The sequence below is a fragment of the Podarcis filfolensis genome, assembly GCF_964270895.1.
Source record: "Podarcis filfolensis genome assembly, chromosome: 3".
NCBI lineage: Eukaryota > Metazoa > Chordata > Lepidosauria > Squamata > Lacertidae > Podarcis > Podarcis filfolensis.
Window position 1 is genome coordinate 118,505,712 of NC_139606.1, and position 15,989 is coordinate 118,521,700.

The 15,989-nt window shown below is 49.6% G+C and overlaps 1 protein-coding gene across 6 annotated transcripts in view; it reads right to left on the minus strand.

The window, feature by feature from the left end:
* NCOA1 (nuclear receptor coactivator 1) overlaps positions 1 to 15,989 on the minus strand; it is a 281,772-nt gene that overhangs the window by 61,498 nt on the left and 204,285 nt on the right. For all 6 annotated transcript variants that reach the window (XR_014545798.1, XM_083604769.1, XM_083604770.1 and 3 more), the window contains 2 exons: positions 8,700 to 8,794; positions 4,565 to 4,742 (listed from right to left, as the gene is read on the minus strand). Coding sequence is in view for 5 of the 6 variants with exons in the window: in XM_083604769.1 (XP_083460895.1) it covers positions 4,565 to 4,742; positions 8,700 to 8,794 (273 nt within the window). In the remaining variant the exon portion in view is untranslated. The remainder of the gene's footprint in view (positions 1 to 4,564; positions 4,743 to 8,699; positions 8,795 to 15,989) is intronic.

Genomic DNA, 15,989 nt, shown 5'->3' on the forward strand with positions numbered 1-15,989 from the left:
AAAGCCATTTGCAGGACGCTCCCCGTACAGCCGTTGTCCAATCTGACTGTACTGCTGCAATCCCTGCTGATACTGGCAGCTGCCCAGAATATAAATGCTGCAAACTTTCCTCCTACTGTTGATCTTGTGCTCCATGAGTCTCTGCGGTGGGGATTCCTAGCACACTCAGTCTGCAAGGGGAGTGGAGCCCCTCTTGCTCGCTGCTCCCACATCTCTGCTGGTCCTGACTATTCTGGGCAACTGGTTTCACCTTGGCTGTGTGCCCAAGAGCCTTCTGCAGAATCCCAGCTCTCTTGCTCACTGCTGTCTCTGCTCCACGACTCCCTCTTGGCATGGCACTCCTCACATGTTATGTATGATTTGATAGCATCTGGCCTTTCTGTGACTTCTGGTGGGTGCGCATGCATGAGTACAGACTGTATGTTTCTGCACCATGTGCATACATAGGGGCACATGTGTCATGGACCGGTTGGACGCAGAGGAATGGTGGTAGGAACCAGCAGGGGAGCCACCAAGGGAAGAATGGTGGTGGGACAATGATGAGTAGTCATTGGGAGAAGACTGGGAAAAAGAAGTGTCAGAAACTGTAGAGGTAACAGGGCTTTGTGAGCAGGGGGAGTCTGTGGCAGAGAGAAGTCTGGAGGCAGAAGCTGAACAGTGGGAGGAGGAGGAGGCCAAGAAGCAGAGATAAGCCAGGCTGGTGAAAAGCTACGGGTGTCTCCCCCTCCTGCCGTGACAAGCTCCCAGAATCAGAAGAGGCATGAAAAGGGCGGAGGCGAGGTTGGCTTCATGCAGGCGCAGTCTCCGATTGCTTGGGGAAAGCTTTGGTGAGGAGGGAACTTAAGACAGCTGTGTGGAGGTAGGGACTTTCAGTCTTGGCAACTGAAGACCTAACGGTGATCATAGAATCATAGAGTTGGAAGAGACCACAAGGGCCATCGAGTCCAACCCCCTGCCAAGCAGGAAACACCATCAGAGCACTCCTGACATATGGTTGTCAAGCCTCTGCTTAAAGACCTCCAAAGAAGGAGACTCCACCACACTCCTTGGCAGCAAATTCCACTGTCGAACGGCTCTTACTGTCAGGAAGTTCTTCCTAATGTTTAGGTGGAATCTTCTTTCTTGTAGTTTGGATCCATTGCTCCATGTCCGCTTCTCTGGAGCAGCAGAAAACAACCTTTCTCCCTCCTCTATGTGACATCCTTTTATATATTTGAACATGGCTATCATATCACCCCTTAACCTCCTCTTCTCCAGGCTAAACATGCCCAGCTCCCTTAGCCGTTCCTCATAAGGAATCGTTTCCAGGCCTTTGACCATTTTGGTTGCCCTCCTCTGGACACGTTCCAGTTTGTCAGTGTCCTTCTTGAACTGTGGTGCCCAGAACTGGACACAGTACCCCAGGTGAGGTCTGACCAGAGCAGAATACAGTGGCACTATTACTTCCCTTGATCTAGATGCTATACTCCTATTGATGCAGCCCAGAATTGCATTGGTTTTTTTAGCTGCCGCGTCACACTGTTGGCTCATGTCAAGTTTGTGGTCAACCAGGACTCCTAGATCCTTTTCACATGTACTGCTGTCAAGCCAGTTCACATGAACTGCTCTGCTCATTAGGCCTGACACTGCCAGCTCACTCTTTGACAGCATATATGTACCGGTATGTATGCCATGCATGGGCATGCAAGGCTGTGCTGGGAAGAGGGCCCCACATAGTGAGGGGAGGGAGATTTGACTCCCTAGCTTCTGCGCTCACTTTCTACCCACCCTGTCCAAGCCCCACAGGACACTTGCAGAGTGGAGTGGAAGGAGGACTGAAAAGCCCCCTCTGTCCACCTGCCCTGCTCTCTCCCCCCACTGCAAACTGTGGTCCCTTCCAACTATACAATTCTATGCTTCTATTATTGCAAGCTCCCCACTTGTTTTACATAAAATGCTTGATGTGCTGCTAATAGCTCCCCATCCCCTCCAGAGGACTGTAATTTCTATGGTTTGCAGCCTTCAGCAGGCTCCTGCACTGACAGGAGGCAGCCGTAACAGCTATGAGAGTTTACTGGGTCAGTGGCTCGTCAACTAATAAGGCTTTAGCTAATAGGCCATAACTTTGATAAATGGAGCTGTGTTTAGCAAGAAGAGCCTTATCATCGAGTCGATTAAACACTGGCAAGGTTGGCAGGCCGCAGGGTTGACCTACCTTGAACAAAACATTGATCCGGGAGCAGCAAGAATCCTCTTTGCTGAAACCAGCCATGCACTCAGCGTGCCACAGCAGTGAGGACCAAAGAGTGCCCCTTGCGCATGTGGTCGCAGGTTGAGTCTGCTGCTGAGGCGGGCACCCAGCAAGCAACTAACGTTTTTTTGCCTTGCAGCCTCCACAGCAGCAGAAAGCAAAGCTTTTACATCTGTTGGGGTTTCTGGTTGGGTAGTCAACTGAGGTTCTTACTGGGAATTACATTATGATGCTCTTGAGTAAGCATATTATTCAAAAAATGAGCTTAAATGCAGATTAAATGACACGCATTCGGAATGGCAGCGGGCGAGTTGTCGACAGGATTAAATTGGATCCCGTCTGCAAAATAGGGCCGCCTCCTAATCTCCCCAGCCACCCGCTCGTGCTCTTGAGTGCAGCTTGCACCTACTCAACTCACACACCTTCCAAGCAGAATTCAGGCAACTAAGCTGGAGCCTCAAAGAGCTGAAATTGTGTTGTATCAAGCAACCCCTTCAGTTTGTGTCACAAGGGAAACGATGTCTTATGCTTTCCAGACACAGGCACCCTGCTCCCCCCCCAGCTCCTCCCCCTTCCCTTTGATCCATCCCAAAAGCTAACCCTTAAGCCTTTCTTCACAAGCGAGAGTAAAGAACCCCCTTGGGAAATCGGTTGCCCTCAGGGAATCAGAGCACTTAGCTCCTTCATTGAAGCTGACCCTTCTAATTGAATCTTTCAGCTTCCAGTTAACTAATGCCTTCATTTGCCTTAAGGTCCACAAATGACAACATTTTGGAGGTCCCAAGTCGCAAGGTGGTTAGATTGGTCTCAACTAGGGCCAGGGCCTTTTCAGTACTGGCCCCGACTTGGTGGAACGCTCTGTCCCAAGAGACTAGGGCCCTGCGGGACTTGATATCTTTCCGCAGGGCCTGCAAGACAGAGGTGTTCCGCCTGGCCTTTGGTTTGGACTCAGTCTGACCATTATGTTTCCCTCCCCTTATGGTCTTGATTTATCGGCTACTATTAAAATGAGGCTGCATTTTAAATTGCATTTTAATCTGTATTTTAAATTGGTTTGGTTTTTTCCCTCACCCTATTATGTTTTTTACTGTGATTTTATTGGTGTTAGCCACCCTGAGCCCGGTTCTGGCCGGGGAGGGTGGGGTATAAATAAAAATTTATTATTATTATTATTATTATTATTATTATTATTATTATTATGAAGAAGAAGTAGTAGTAGTAGTAGTAGTAGTGAGATATTCCCTTTTCTGAAAATAAACAGGACCATGCTGGACCAATTCCCCCTGTTTAGATAAATAAGCTCTCCTGGGTAGAACTGGATCTGGTGCTTGCAAGCTGTTCTAGATCTAGATGCCACAGGAGGCAGTGATGACCACCGTCCTAAAGGTTAAAGGAAAGGGACCCCTGACCATTAGGTCCAGTCATGGCCGACTCTGGGGTTGTGGCGCTCATCTCGCTTTATTGGCTGAGGGAGCCAGTGTACAGCTTCCGGGTCATGTGGCCAGCATGACTAAGCCGCTTCTGGCGAACCAGAGCAGCGCACGGAAACGACGTTTACCTTCCCGCTGGAGCGGTACCTACCGTATTTTTTGCACCATAACACTCACTTTTTTCCTCCTAAAAAGTAAGGGGAAATGTCTGTGTGTGTTATGGAGGGAATGCCTACGGGTGGCATGCCTACGGATTTTCCTCCTCTAAAAACTACGTGCGTGTTATGGTTGGGTGCGTGTTATAGAGCGAAAAATACGGTATTTATCTACTTGCACTTTGACGTGCTTTCGAACTGCTAGGTTGGCAGGAGCAGGGACCGAGCAACGGGAGCTCACCCTGTCGCGGGGATTCGAACCGCCGACCTTCTGATCGGCAAGTCCTAGGCTCTGTGGTTTAAGCCACAGCGCAAAAGAGGACTGGACAAGAGGCCTATCAGTGGCTACCAGCTAGGGCGGCAATGCTCAGCATCCACAGCTGGAGGCAGCAATGCTTCTGAATGCCAGTTGTTGGAAACCACAAGCAGGGAGAGTGCTGGTCTTGTGTTCCGATCCTGCTTGCAGGTTTCCCATAGGCATCTGGTTGGCCACTGAGAGAACAGGATGCTGGACTAGATGGGCCACTGGCCTGATCGTGCTAAGGGCTCTTCTTCGGTTCTGCTTAGGATGTCTTGAGGACCTGCTGTCTTACCTGCTCCCTAATTACCCCTCACAGCATCTGGGGGGGGGGAATCACCCTATTGGTTGTGACGTGAACTGACATTGCCACAGCTTGCTAATGATTTTGTTCGCCTGATTCCGCAGGGTCTCTGGAAGAGGAGGGGGTCAGGAAAGCCAAGCTGCTTACCAAGCGACTTGGGCAGCAAGTTCTTGACAAACTCAGCGTGGTCTCCCACGTGCAAGATGCTGTAGACGCTGGTGTTCATGAGCTCCTCCTGGTTATAGCCCAAGTAGCCGGTCACGTTCTCGGACACAAACACGATCCGCCCTTCGCGGTTCACAACGAAGAAGAAGCCATCGAGCGCCTGCGGGGCCGAGAGCAAAGCAAAGATGCGTCAAGGAAAGCGCTGCGTCACACAGGGCAGGGCTTTGGGGGACACTGGCCTGAGCTCCTCACCCCCCCCCCCCGTGGAACTGTCAGTGTAATGGGAACCTCCGCTCGCTTAAGGATTGGTGGCAATCTGATACAGGGCCTGGTGAGAGGGTCGCCATGCTGGAAATCCAGAGAACAGCTGGCCATTTCGCCATGCAGCCGCCATATCGAGAAACAAGCCTCTGGGGTGCACTAGTGCTAACTATGCCACTGACCCACTAGAGCAGCCTTTCTCAACTTGTGGGTCCCCAGATGTTGTTGAACTACAACTCCCATCACCCCTAGCTAGCGAGGCCAGAGCCCAGGGATGATGGGAGTTGTAGTCCAACAACATCTGGGGACCCACAGGTTGAGAACCGCTGCACTAGAGGGATGTCTCTATAATAAGCCACATATACGATACTGTAGGAGCAGCATGAGCAGCAGAGTCCACCTCTCTGGCCCAGTCCATTTCGTACCACCTACGTCAGGATACAGAAATCCTGCTCTGCGTGATGTGGGATCTCCTGGACCTCAACAGCAAGCCCACAAAAGCTACTGTTCCCTCCCCCACCCGCCAAGCTATCTTCATTGCACCTCTGCTGTTCTTTGCACCTCCAGGTTGTTGTGCCAGCAATCCCATAGTGACTCGCATGCTTCCTTACACCACTGAGCCTGCCCAGTAAAATGAGGGGGGAATGGCTGCTAGGATTGGTGCTCCAAAAGCCACTAGGTGTCTGAGATAGTTTGGCAGAAAACCCCAACGGCACCACTTTTAGCAAGGAGCGCCTCTCAATTTGGAAATAATAATAATATTCGGAACCTCTGCCACTGCTGATGGCGTTGAGCGATGGCAAGCAAAATCTAGCACGAGGCATGGAGGGTTACTGATTGAGGTGTACGTTTTCCAGAAGAGGCTGGAGAGGTCTCCCCCAGGCATGGTTGGTCTGGGGATTCTTAAGCTCTGCCTGAGATCTGAGAGACCTGACAAGAGTCCTGCCCCTTCATAATTCGAAGCTATATATTCACAGGCACATCCACCCACATGTGCATAACTGGCAACATTTGCGCCCCTTTCCCAGATAATTGATTGCCTCGCTAAGCAGACAGACACCATTTACTTGGCTTCACACTCTTTTATTTTTCATTGGAATAATTGTGTTTTCCCCATCCCGCTACTTTAGCTGCTGGAAACAGGAAGCAATTTCATCCCCCCCCCCACGCCTCAAATTGGCCCATGACCTGCAATTTCCCTTAGTCACAGCTGTTGCCTGTTGCTAAGCAACCAGAGGCTTCTGCATTCTACACCCCCCCAATGGCAAGGGGTGAGTTGCAGATCAGAGCCAAGCAGGATCTTGCCTGAATTAAAACTCTTCCCCCTCTTTAACTTTCCGCCTGTTTCAGTGCATCTTCCATCCCTGCCATTAAAAAAAAACAAACCCTGGACGCTTTGGCGTTTTAAAAAGGTATTTAGGAAAGGAAAAGCAGCATGAATAAGTCAGGCAGGATATACAGCAGGCAAAGGGGAACAGAGTGAATCAGCAGCTCAGAAATGGTAGCGGGTGTAAATCAATCTCCGTTCCATTAACGCAGGCAGCCTGGTGCCTAACCAGCGTGCAACTGGTACTGAATAATCCATTTCCGGAAATTAGGAACAGGGCCCCTGTCCTCTCTCCTGAGCATCCTAAATCAGAGAGAAATGATTAAAACAAAAAACCCCACACGCCGCTGCGGCGTTTCAAGAGGCGTTTCAAACAGGGGCACACGGGATCGTCAGCGGTAACAAGATAACGAGCCGCTGCCGGGCTTTCCCCCTGTGGGTAAAGTGGCATTATCGTCGCGCTGGCTATGTCGGTCACTCCCTCTGCCCGCTGCGTAAAGGGAAGCGAGCAGCGCAGGCATTGAAACTCTAGGTCCTGTGTGGCTGAAGCAGCCGAGAGGGCAAGCCCAGAACCTCCAAAGTGGGGAGGGGGGGCGTGCTACAAAAGCAACACAGGTAAACATCGGCAAGGCATTCAAAATGGCAAGGATGAGCTGGGGAGGGATCTGCGATGAATGTCTGTTCCAATAACAAATTGATGGGAGATGGGAGGCTGGGTCTCTAACTACAGCCAGTTGCCAAAACAGCTCCCAGGCTCAGAGGTAGTGTACCAGCTACTTGGGGGGCAGACAGGGAAGGGGCTGCAACCTTCATCAAAAGCTTCATGAAAAGAGAGATACTGCATCCTGTGTCAAAGCTGGACTCAACAGGTGCACCCTGTTTATGGGGGACAGGAGGCGGGTGGGTGTGGGGGACTCCCTGGTCCCGAATGGGGTAACTGTGCCCCTGAAGGACCAGATGCGCAGCCTGGGAGTCATTTTGGACTCACAGCTGTCCATGGAGGCGCAGATCAATTCTGTGTCCAGGGCAGCTGTTTACCAGCTCCATCTGGTACGCAGGATGAGACCCTATCTGCCTGCAGACTGTCTCGCCAAAGTGGTGCATGCTCTAGTTATCTCCCACTTGGACTACTGCAATGCGCTCTACGTGGGGCTACCTTTGAAAGTGACCCGGAAACTACAACTAATCCAGAATGTGGCAGCTAGACTGGTGACTGGGAGCGGTCACCGAGACTGCATAACACCGGTCCTGAAAGACCTACATTGGCTCCCAGTACATTTCCGAGCACAATTCAAAGTGTCGGTGCTGACCTTTAAAGCCCTAAACAGCCTTGGTCCAGTATACATGAAGGAGTGTCTCCACCCCCATCGTTCAGCCCGGACACTGAGGTCCAGCTCCGAGGGCCTTCTGGCAGTTCTCTCACTGCGAGAAGCCAAGTTACAGGGAACCAGATAATAATAATAATAATAATAATAATAATAATAATAATAATAATAATAATAATAATTTTTAAAAAATGCCTGCAGGTAGCTATGAAGCAAGGGTGCCAACTTGAAAAACTTAATACTGGGCGTGGGGTGGTGCAGGTAAGCCCCACCCAGCATAACTGATCACATCACACGGGGCACGCGCACCATTTGAATGGAAATGGCCATCAACTTTGGAGGGGCTTAGCATCCTCAAATATTTTATTTGGGGTGGGGTGCGAAGGGACCTCAGCCCCTACAAATTGGCTCTTGTGGTATGAAGGGGATCTCGTGCACAGAGGGGAAAGCTAGGTCAGTAGCAGAGCCTTTAGCACAACAGGCAATTTCCAACCCGCTTAGGTCCGTCAACATCTCATGACTTGGGTCAATGCATTTGAGGCTGGGTTTTGTTTTCATTCCAAGGCAGATTGCTTTAATCTCGTGCAAGCTGCTGATCCTTCAAACAGGTAAGGGCGCCCCCAGTTAAAGATCTGCATTAGATCTGAAGAAGTGGAAGAACCACTACAGAGGGCAGGATGAAGAAGGAATTACCCTGTTGAAGGCATTTCTGCTATGTCTGTGCTCTCCAAGAGTTGCCAGTAGGTCCTCTTTCCCTACTCATTTGCTCCCGCACTTCATTTCGCCCCTGCAGTAAAGCCAGGCTTCCCATCCAATAATCCGGGATGGAAGTTAGGCTAAGTGGCCTGAAATCTCCTTTTTAAAGACCCCTTCTCCCTGCAACCATGAATACTAGAAACTTTTTTTTTAAAAAAAAGAAAATTAACATTGGTGCTGACTTCCTACTGAGGACCTGCATGCGAACCGCCTTGGGGGGGCTTTGAGCTGCACAAACTGTCTCCTAGATTTAAGGCACAACTAGGCGTATTTAATCCATTGGCCTCAGCTATCTTTCTAACCTGTTTTGTAAATGTTCCGGGGAGTAGGACTCTACGGTCCCCGATTTCCACTTTCAGGATAGTCTGAAAAGAACACTCCTTCCTGATATTTAGAAGGTTTTTTGCATGACGGCAATGCAGAGCAGCTGCCTCCCTTAAGTACATACCTCCAGGAGAAGAGGCCCCAGAGATTCCTTTTCGATCACTCCTTGGCTGCTGGACGAGATATCTGACTTCTGCACATCATCATCAGCTGTTTTCTCTGCAACACAGAAAAGGGCACTTTCAAGTCAAAGGAGATTCGCTTTCAGTTTCGAGTACATCTCAGCTGTGTTCCAAAAAGGATGGACAGAAAGCGGGACAAATGTTTAGACCGCTTGGGCCAGTAAAGTTCAGGGACTAGGGGCATGGCAGGGAAAAGCCACACACACAAAGGCTGCCGAGCTGAAGCAGAATCAGGCTATGCATTGACAGCCAGAGACAGTCCTTGTTTAGGAACAAAAGCAGCCGATCCCTTGCCCTTGAACAAGAGTTTGTCAGCTGTAGCTCAGATACAGGGACCAGGCTGAAGCAGCGTCAGGAACTAGAGCGCTGATTGAAGCTGAGGAGTCAGTCCAGGGAGAGGGAGAGGGAGAGGGAGAGGGAGAGGGAGAGGGAGAGGGAGAGGGAGAGGGAGAGGGAGAGGGAGAGGGAGAGGGAGAGGGAGCTGCTGTGGCCAAGCCAGGTAATGGAGAAATTCAGGGTTGAGGATGGAAAGGGAAACAGGAGCTGACGTGAGGCGCAGACTGTCAAGCAGCATGAAACGGGGCCCAGCAGCATTTCAGTTGCGCATATCCAGGCTCTGATCACCCAGAGTGCGCACAGAAAGGAATCCTGGCCAATCTGGATTGTCTAATGGCCCTTTTCATTTGCACCGTTCTCCTGCAATGTGCGGTGTGAGCTCTCTGAAAGCGACTACAGCGGAACCATGGTTCTCAAACTTAATCCATTCTGGGAGTCTGTTCGAATCCTGAAAGAGTTCGGGAACCAAGGCGTGGCTTCTGATTGGCTGTAGCAGCTTCCTGCAGCCAATCAGGAGCTGCGGAAGCCGTGTGTCCAGCTTCCAAAGAACGTTCTCACTTCCGGGTTTGCGGTGTTTGGGAGCCAAAACGTCTGAGTACCAAGGCGTTTGGGATCCAAGGTATGACTGTACTTTGATTGCGACACACAAATTGAAGAGATTAATCTGAAGGGGGACTGAAAAGATACATACATAGCCCTGCCTGCAGCTGAGGATTGGCCTGGCCAGGGTGGCGGCGGCGGCTGCTGGAACCTTCCAGCTCTATGGTTCTGAGTAAGAGAATACTAACATTCTCTCTCTCTCTCTCTCTCTCTCCAGTTGCACATGCTGGGGGTCAGAGCTGGGAGGCACAAAGGTTTCCCCTCCCTACAGGACAAAAGATTTGCCTCCTGCAAAGCCAGCCCCTGGGCCAGGAGCGCAGGTGAGGATCAGGCTGTCTTAGAAGGTAGAATGGCTCATCTTGCTGCTTCCACCCCAACTTCATATATTCACATACTTAAGAGTAATGCGGTGGCTTTCCATTCTAATCCTTTAATTGGGCTGTGGAATCCTCCTCCAACTTTAGCAAAATAGTTTCATACAGCGCTTCCAAGCCTATTATTCAAAAGGATTAGCGGGTGTAACGAGGCGCCATGGCCTTCGCCATTCTGCCCGGGAGCCCTTCCCATCTCCTGGCTTCAGAAAGACGGGGGCATTCACAGACATTTATAGGCTGGAAGCAGAATTAAGATCAGGAGTAGAACACACACACCCCATGCAATGTCTCCCACTCCCCAAACCTGGCCTCCACTTTCATTTAACACACACTTCTTGATGAGCATTTAGATTCTGTGGTTGAAGTGGTACCTTTCACATGCATTTCAGTACGTTGCAGAATTAGGAGCACCTAGGCTCTAGGCAGGGCTGGAGGCTTGGAGCTTGCAGGGAGAGAGGGTGTTTGTGCCCTGAGCTAGTTTCTGCAGCCAGGAGCAGCAAGGGGCAAAAACCAAACACTGGTCTTTGAACAATGGTGACGGCGATAGTAATCCTCTCTTGCCTTTCGCAACTTGAAGTAAAAAGGACCATGTTATGTACTGAGTTGAATAGGATCCAAACTGCAGCAGTCTGATTGGTCCTAGAACAATAGGATCCAAAAGGCAGCAGTCTGATTGGTCCTAGAACAATAGGATTCAGAATGCAGCAGTCTGATTGGTCCTAGAACAATGCAGCAGTATGATTGGTTGGCAGGAACCACCCAATCATGCTCCAGATAGAAGTGAATCCACAACCTGATTGGCTTACAGTAGAATTCCGGAATTAGCCAATCATGTGCAGCCCATTGTGTAAATAATGTATATAAAGCAGATACTTTGAGGGGACTTCGATTCATTCCTCCTCACCACTATGAGCTGAATAAAGAGCATGAAATCACTTTGCGACTCTGAGTATATTTCAGACCAGTGTGCGTCTAAGATGAAAACCTCTCAACAAACACTAGCCCAAAACAGGATGTGGCTGATGTTGGTGTGCTCCAATTGGAAAACTGGGGGTGGGGAGGGATTCTCTCTCTTCCACAGCCCTCCTCACTACTACTACTACTACTACTACTACTACTACTACTACTACTACTAAATTTTATTTATACCCCGCCCTCCCCAGCCAAGACCAGGCTCAGGGCGGCTAACACCAGGTAAAAACAATCGATTAAAATACAACATTAAAATACAGCCTCGTTTCAGTAGAAACTCAAATCAAAAACTTTTTGCGGATGAAAACGTCAAATCTTCACCAAGGCCAACTATCCTACGTGGCAGAAAAAAAGCTAAGGAAGTCCCCAAATAGGAGTTCAATCACAGAAGGTGGAAGGCTAAGAGGGCAAGATGGCAAGTCCCATAAGCACAAGTGTGCTCTAGAAGCAACACAGCTCTGCACCATCTGCCTCCTCAACCCTCCCCTTCTGGACAGCAAAGGTGTTAAGAGAGCCCAGGGCTGGCCCTTCTCTTCGTACCAGCAACTGGGGAAGCAACAGAAGGCGAATAACCGCAGCTCCCTTGATGCAGAGCTTTGATTTTCAGTTAATTAAAATCAAACCTAAAGAGACTCCGGTGCGGACATCGATCAAGGGCTTGACACAGAGTCACGCCGTTCATTAGTACTTTGGTACGGAATTAGTCCAACATGGCCTATCCCACAGGAAAGAACAGGCAGTGGGAAGATCAGCAGAAGGATTTTGGGGATCAGCAACACACAAGTGTGTTTGATATGTGTGCGACTAGAGGGGAAAGGAGAGGAAAGAGGAAAGGTTTGCCGTGACAGCAAGGCTGCACGAGGGTTGGGAAAGTGAGGCTAGCTAGAGCACTGGCAGTCATCAAAAGCTGCATAGGAGGGAGAAGGGGCCAAGGCAGGCTGCAGATTGCCTATGGAGTGGCTGTCCTAGCTTCTATCGCTCCGGAAGGTGCCATTGAACCTCCTGAGCTGTACCTTTAAAGCTGACCTTTAAATCCCTAAACGGCCTTCGTCCTGTATACCTGAAGGAACGTCTCCATCCCCATCATCCAGCCCGGACATTGAGGTCCAGTGCCGAGGGCCTTCTGGTGGTTCCCTCGCTGCGAGAAGTGAGGCTCCAGGGAACCAGGCAGAGGGCCTTCTCAGTGGTGGCGCCTGCCCTGTGGAACGCCCTCCCAGCAGATGTCAAGGCAATAAACAACTATTTTACTTTTAAAAGACAACTGTTTAGGGAAGTTTTAAATTTCTGCCGCTGCATTGTTTTTAATATTCGGTTGGAAGCTGCCCAGAGTGGCTGGGGAAACCCAGCCAGATGGGCAGGGTATAAATAATAAATTATTATTATATTATTATACCACCCCAGACTGTGGGTGGGGACTCACAGGATGGAAGGTTCTCAATTAACATTTCCTGCACATAGAAAACATGCATACCAATGAATACAGAATTTCACTCAGGATATGCTACATAATACACACAGTAGATTTTCTTGTGCGGCATGAAGTTCTGTTGGAAGAGATGCCAGCTGCAATCTGAGGAAGTACAACACCCCACTCGCCGTTTGTGAGACTGACCAGGTCAGCCTTTCCCAAGCGGATGCTCCCCAGATGTTTAGAAGAGCAAGTCCCTTCCATCCCCAGCTAGCATGTCCTCACAGCGATTTATTTCACTTTAGCACTGAATACGAAGCTTGGCAACGTTGTCAAATCCAGAACCATACTGTTAGCATCGCATATTCCGGCAGGTTAGGGCCTTGTTCATTTGTTTGCTAATCCAGCCTTGGTCAGAACGGTCGCCATCTACATCATTAGAAAAAAAATAAACTGGGTGTGCAAAGCAAGTACAGGTATCCTACCGATTTAGGGCTTCTGGCTTTATAAAATGTAGGATTCAGCCGCACTGAACTCAAACTCTCAGCTCTCCAGTGTGGTCCTAAAATGGATGTTGTCTGAATTCAGTCCCAAGGCATACCTGGGAACTGAAATGCACTGCTGGAAAATGATGCACTGTGGAAAGACCTCAGGATGTTGGTGGGGTTTTTCACTGTGAAATATTTCTTGCTCTTTATGGCATTGTCACTATCTAATGCATTTAAACCTCCACAAATCTGCCTCCAAGGTGCCCTCGGGCTTTTGGCCTTCCACCGGAAATAGCTGCAATCTACGTGGCTGATTCATTCAGTCAGGAGGTGAAAATCCAGCTATACGTTGCTTCATTTCTCTTGAAGCTTCTACTTCACTTTTCATTTATTAGCAATCATTTATAGTGCTCCTCGAGCAAATTACTTTATCGTCTTTCTCTTCAGAGGGAAGCTCTCATCGTACCCCTCTTGCCATTGTGACGTCTGCCAGGTGACGCCCTAAGCCACAGATGGGGAGCAATTTCCAGCTTCAGGGACATTCGCGTCCTGTTCTGGGCAACTTTCTGGGGCCCACATGGCAGTGGTAGGTGGGGGCAGAGGCAAAAAGGGCAGATTGACGGATGTGAATTTTACTTTTGTAGAGCAAGCTCATTTCTGCACACCCCCGTCCTCTATCCTCCATCCTGGCAAACCATCAGAATCCAAGGGCACATCTCAGCCAGCCAAAAGCACTCAAGGGGGGTGCTCCCGAGGGGTGCAGTGGGCAGGAGATATTGTCTGGGGAGAGTCCCAAGGGAAAGAGAGAGGGACCGGGAGGGCAGCAGTTGGCCTCTGGCCCTGAGGTTCTCCACTCCTGCCTTCAGCCAAGACAAGTTCCCTTTCTCTTTTCATATGCCCCTTTCTTTAGCCTTGTTCGTACTATAGGATTCTTAAATCATAGTTTGTGGGGAGTTTTTTTGTTATTAAAAAAGTGCAATTCTAAATTAACTGTTTTGTAAGAGGAGACTCTTGAGAGCCCCATGGACTGCAGGAAGATCAAACCTCTCCATTCTGAAGGAAATCAGCCCTGAGTGCTCACTGGAAGGACAGATCCTGAAGCTGAGGCTCCAAGACTTTGGCCACCTCAGGAGAAGACTCCCTGGAAAAGACCCTGATGTTGGGAAAGATGGAGGGCACAAGGAGAAGGGGATGACAGAGGACGAGATGGTGGGACAGTGTTCTGGAAGCTACAAACATGAGATTGACCAAACTGCGGGAGGCAGTGGAAGACAGGAGTGCCTGGCGTGCTCTGGTCCAGGGGGTCACAAAGAGTCGGACATGACTAAATGACTAAACAACAAAAAGCACGGTTCTGTTCACAGAACATTTGGGTTCTGCAACAATGGGACCTTTAAGGAAATGATGTGGTTTTCAAGCGCCCCACTTCAGGATTCCAGCCAAACAATCCACTCCATTCAATCCTCTCCCCCCCGATATTTAAAACCCCCCCCAAAGCCACTGAGCATGCTCAGTCCTCACTATGCTATTCGGGGGGGGGGGCTTTCTTCCACACCATTCTTTTTCCTAAAGTTTTCTCTCCCCCCACCTTAATTACTTCTACAAACTTCAGGGCTCCCAAAGCTTGTCGATGCAACCTACTTGTGTGTGGGGTCACCCCATTTTGGATCCACATGGATTAACGCTTGGAGAATGGTTTTGATATTAGTGCATTGTTTTATTTATTGTTTCCGTTGTGGATCCTGCCCTTTGTACCACGGGTGGCAGACCAGGATAGCCAGTAGTAAGAAAATGTGAAATGTAACTAAACAGTAATTAAAATAGCAACGCAATGTCTTATCAGACCATTAAAACTTAAAAACCGAATTGTGCTGGACTCAGTGGGCGTTTGCTCAGATCCAGGAAGACTTCTGAGAATGGCTCACTCGCTAAAGCAGCCTTCACCATCCTGATGCCCTCAAACTGATTTAGATTACCAAGTTCCCATCTGCCCCAGCCAGGCTGGTGAAGGTGGCACTAAAAAAACTGGCCCGTGATATATCAAGCCCTTAGTAACAACTTCTTTCTTTCTTTTATATAAAGCTTTTCCAAGGCATTTGCATTGTTCAAGGCAGCTAACAGCCAAACCAAATCACGAAAACCAAAATACAAGTAGGTATTAGGGCTCGCCACATAAAAGCTCTCATTCCAGCAGACCATGTGCCTGTCCAGGGTGGGTGCTGGGGAAACAAATTTCCTGAGGCAAGGCATTCCACAAATGAGGTGCAACCACAGAAAAGGCTTTCACAGCACTCCCTCCTGACCAACCCTGATTTGGCCACAGAAGGTACACAGAAGTGTCTCTCCCTGGCTGATGTCAGGGAGCGAATGACAAGAGTCTTTTCAACATTTGCGATCTTGCCGTTTTGCGAGCAAGGTAAAGGTAACGGGACCCCTGACCGTTAAGTCCAGTCGCAGACGACTCTGGGGTTGCGGCGCTCATCTCACTTTACTGTCCGAGAGAGCCGGCATTTGTCCACAGACAGCTTCCAGGTCATGTGGCCAGCATGACTAAGTCACTTCTGGTGAACCAGAGCAGCACACGGAAACACCATTTACCTTCCCGCCGGAGTGGTACCTATTTATCTACTTGCACTGGCATGCTTTTGAACTGCTAGGCTGGCAGGAGCTGGGACCAAACAACGGGAGCTCACCCCGTCGCGGGGATTCGAACCACCAACCTTCTGATCGGCAAGCCCTAGGCTCTGTGGTTTAGACCACAGCGCCACTCGCGTCCCTTTTTGCGAGCAAACATGAGTCCAATTAACTCACTAGAGCCGATGAACACCACTGAGAATTTTTCGTGCACCTTCCCCGCTGAAATAAAAGGGGTCTGGGAAGCGGGAAGGGGGGCAGAGTCTCTACAGAGTTTGGCGTCCTTCGTGTCTCATTACGGAGCAACCTTTTCAAAGCATAAGCAGAAACCACAGAGGCACCACCTTCCACAACAGCAGCAAAAGGAAGCCATTTCTAGCGGCTGCACATACGGCATTGGTGCCTTATGAAGTCGAAAAG